Below are 3,595 nucleotides of genomic sequence, written 5' to 3' on the forward strand. Positions count from 1 at the left end.
ATAAATTAATATAAATGTCAGTGAAATAATTCTTTTGTATGCTTGGAAAATGACTTACATTAGAAAGTTCTATCTGTTAAAAAAGTATATTTTTTTATTTGGGTTGCATGAAATGGAAATATTTAAGTATCTAAAAATGGTTCATAGGTATAGTACACATTAAGAATTTGTGATAATAACTTCCAAAACAAGTATAGTATTTAAAAGGGAAATAAACAGGCTTTCCAACAGTAAAAGATTTATTGCCAAGGAACATTACTACAACAAAGAAATAATCAACCAAACACAAATTTCCTTACTTTTTGTGTTTGTGTGTGGGAGAGAGAGACAAAAAGAACAGAACAATAACAGAGGCTACAACAAGACGCCAGGTCCAAGATGCTGGATCAAAGATGGTCACAGAGCAAAGAAGGCCTTAGCTGCCCATGTGGTTGGTCAAAGGAACAAAGAAAAGCAGGAGCTTTATGTTCCCTCTCTGTGCTTCTGCTGAGAGTCAATTTATAAGTGTTGGATCTAATATGTAAATAAGGTGCTTTGGATAGTAAAAGGGGAATTAAGATGCATGCGAAACCCTGTCTGTGTGAGGCATAAACAAACTCAATTTAAACCAGCCCGGTTCTGTAAAATCATTTCAGTTCATCAGTAATGTGTGTTTGAAGACACGACAGCCTCACTGGCAGAGATGACTTGATAAAGAGCCGGATGTGTCAAAGTTTCCGCTGATGAAGAGATAAAGAAGTCACGTTGTTGGGACCGCAGAGAGAAGCTGGTGATGAGGGTTGAGTTTGTGAGGTGTCAGTGTTTGACGGACTCTCAGACGGAGACCTCGGAGCAGAATGGCTGCAGTCACAGAGCTCTGGTTCCTGCTGTTTGCTCTCATCAACAACATTCATGCACAAGAACTCATCAGCATCAAGAAGGAACGGGACTCTTACACCTTCGAGCTCCCCGAGGAGGCCGACTCCTGCCTGATCTCCAGGTCTGTTGGTGAGGAGAAGCTCGTCCTGTGGAACACCTCTGACCTCTGGTCCCACAACTCCACAGCACCTGAAGACCTGAAACAACGACTGTCAGTCATCAGCACAAACAATATCTCTTCTTACAAGATCCACAACCTGACCCACTCAGACTCCGGCCCGTACCGAGAGGAGTGTTGGACCGACGGCAGAGTCACACATGACAAGAACAGATCTGTCATCGTCTGCAGTTACGTGGATCAAGAAGGAAAATATTCAGTGACTCATGGAGGAACAGAGGTTCTGTCATGTAACAGAGTGGTTGGCAATCTGAACGTCCTGTGGCTCAAACGTGACTTTGGATTTAAACAGGAAATATGGAGCAGAGTCTTTGGGGACAATGAGACATCAGTGATGGACGATGTTGGAGGAAGATACCAACTGAATAAAAACACATCAGCTCTTCACGTGTTTAATTTCACAACAACAGCCAAGACAGAGTTCAGCTGTCTGCTGATGGAGCAGCAGCAGTGTGTCAGCAGTGACTCTGTAGTGTTAAAGGTGTTCACAGAGATGATCTATCGCTCAGTGGGAGAGACGGCCGTGTTACCGTGCGCTCTCACTGATTTCAGTGATGACCAGCCCCCACGCTGGGCTGTAAATACCATAGAACAACCAAACCAGACTGTGGACCAAAACTACTCTCTGGTGGTTTCATCACTGACGTTAAACCACTCAGGTGTGTATGTCTGTAAAACTCCTGTCAGTGAGAAAAAGTACTATCTGCTGGTGTGTCCTAACTTTGGTCCTCCTGATGTAGAGCTCTTCTCAGACGGAGAAAACGTCAATCTCAGATGCAAAGATCGGGAAAGGGGTCGGTGGGTTGAATGGTTCATCAAGTTGAACCGAACAGAAGGCAGAGCTGTTAATATATGGTCTTTAAGGGGGATGAGTAGAATAAGGTACGGTGAAGGTGGTTCTTTGGTTATCTCTAATGTCTCACTGAGAGACACAGGAGAGTATTGGTGTGTAGTTGTGGGTAAACCTTTTCAGTGTCTGTCAACAAGCAAAACAGTGTTACAGTACAGAGATCCGTTTGGGGTTCACTCCACCTTCTACAAAGTGAGATGGTCAGTGCTCAGCCTTCTGCTGCTGACGCTCTGTGTCATCGTGGTCGCTGTGAACCGGAGGACCAGGACCAGCTATCACTGAAATGACCGAAAAGACCTAAAATCTTCAAAAACTGGCAAATTAGTGGTTATGTAAAAATGATGTTTAACGATGCTGAAATAGAAAGAGTGCATGAAAATCAAATATCAGGACAAAACCGGACAAACATACAGAGCATGTGTGTGTCTGTCACAGGTGGAACAGTTGTTACGAATTAAAACTGTTGAGTTCACGATGAAAATTAAAATAAAAATGTTTAAAAAATGTGGTTTTTAGATATACAGCTGGGATATGGTTTTCTTTGAATGAAATGTTTCAGAATTTTGATTCTATTCGTTTTCTTTTATGAATTCTGTTTTTGTTTTTACATTTTTTTGTGTTAATAGTTATGTTTAGTAGAAAATGAGTTCTTCATGTGAATACATTCAGTAAAAAGGGAAGCTACAATCAGCTGTAATCGTTTCTCAGCTCAGAAGTCGACCTTTGACCTGACAGCGTGCAGATATATCTGTATATATTGTACATTTTGTGTGCGTATTTTCTTTGTGCTGTTGTGGGTCCGTGTGACGGACTTTTATCTTGTTTTATTGAACTGATGTTTGATTTGAAATCAGATGATGATGTGATTTTTTTAATTTCATTTGAAGGAGTGTGAGTGTTTTTCATGACATCATTTTTATGTGATTGTTATTATACTCTAAATCTATATCAACCAGTAATCAATCGTCTCTATAATAAAGCTGAAATAGAAACAATCAAAGTCAGTCTCCACTTTTTACTGTTTGGATCGTGTTTTCTGGTTTTAATGATAATAAGCAACAAATCTGTTGTAAATTGAATGCATGGATCTTTTTTTTAAACATGTAAAACAAACAAAGCAAAGAAGAGATTTTAACCCTCTGAACACTGAGCTGTTTCTCCAAGTTTTGGTTCGTATATCCTCACCTTTTTCTTTTCAGCACAGCCTGGGCTATCGGGATATTTAGGCTGCAGTGACATAACTTGAATGTACAAATAGTTAAGAGACCATAAAGACAAAACAAAAAACAAAACAGAAATCTAATTTTACAAATCTTTAGTGATAAATCGCACAAATTTTCACAAATATTATGTACAAGCAAACACACACAAACTAAACTTTCTACACACAATTCAGAAAACTATTTACAAAAATGAATTATTTAGACAGCCCTGTGAAGAAAGTCAAATTATGACACGGGGAACTATTTACAGGGAGTGAAGGAAAAAAAACAACAAAGCAAAAGCAACAATTAACAATGAACTATTTACTTTTTTTTTAAAAAAAAAAAGCTTTTTCGGGGTGTTCCAGTCAACCCCGCATCTTAGCGTTAGCCGATCAGAGGAATTCACAGCTGGCTCTGATGTGGGACTTTTTGTTGCATAAAGCCGACTGGGAGAGCCTTGTCTTTGTTGACCTTGTCCAAGGGGCCGTGTAACTAGTTAACATG

General features: G+C 39.8%; 1 protein-coding gene across 1 annotated transcript; it reads left to right on the plus strand.

Moving 5' to 3' along the window:
• The first annotated feature begins 208 nt into the window (after nt 1–208).
• LOC148185549 (uncharacterized) lies at nt 209–2,849 on the plus strand. Its single transcript, XM_088074282.1, has one exon. It carries the CDS (start codon nt 837–839, stop codon nt 2,166–2,168), a length of 1,332 nt encoding a protein of 443 aa, XP_087930408.1. The 5' UTR covers nt 209–836; the 3' UTR covers nt 2,169–2,849.
• Nucleotides 2,850–3,595: the final 746 nt, after the last annotated feature.

The sequence above is a fragment of the Plectropomus leopardus genome, chromosome 24, assembly GCF_026936395.1.
Source record: "Plectropomus leopardus strain MGB_pleo_1.0 chromosome 24, ASM2693639v1, whole genome shotgun sequence".
In the NCBI taxonomy this organism is placed as follows: domain Eukaryota; kingdom Metazoa; phylum Chordata; class Actinopteri; order Perciformes; family Serranidae; genus Plectropomus; species Plectropomus leopardus.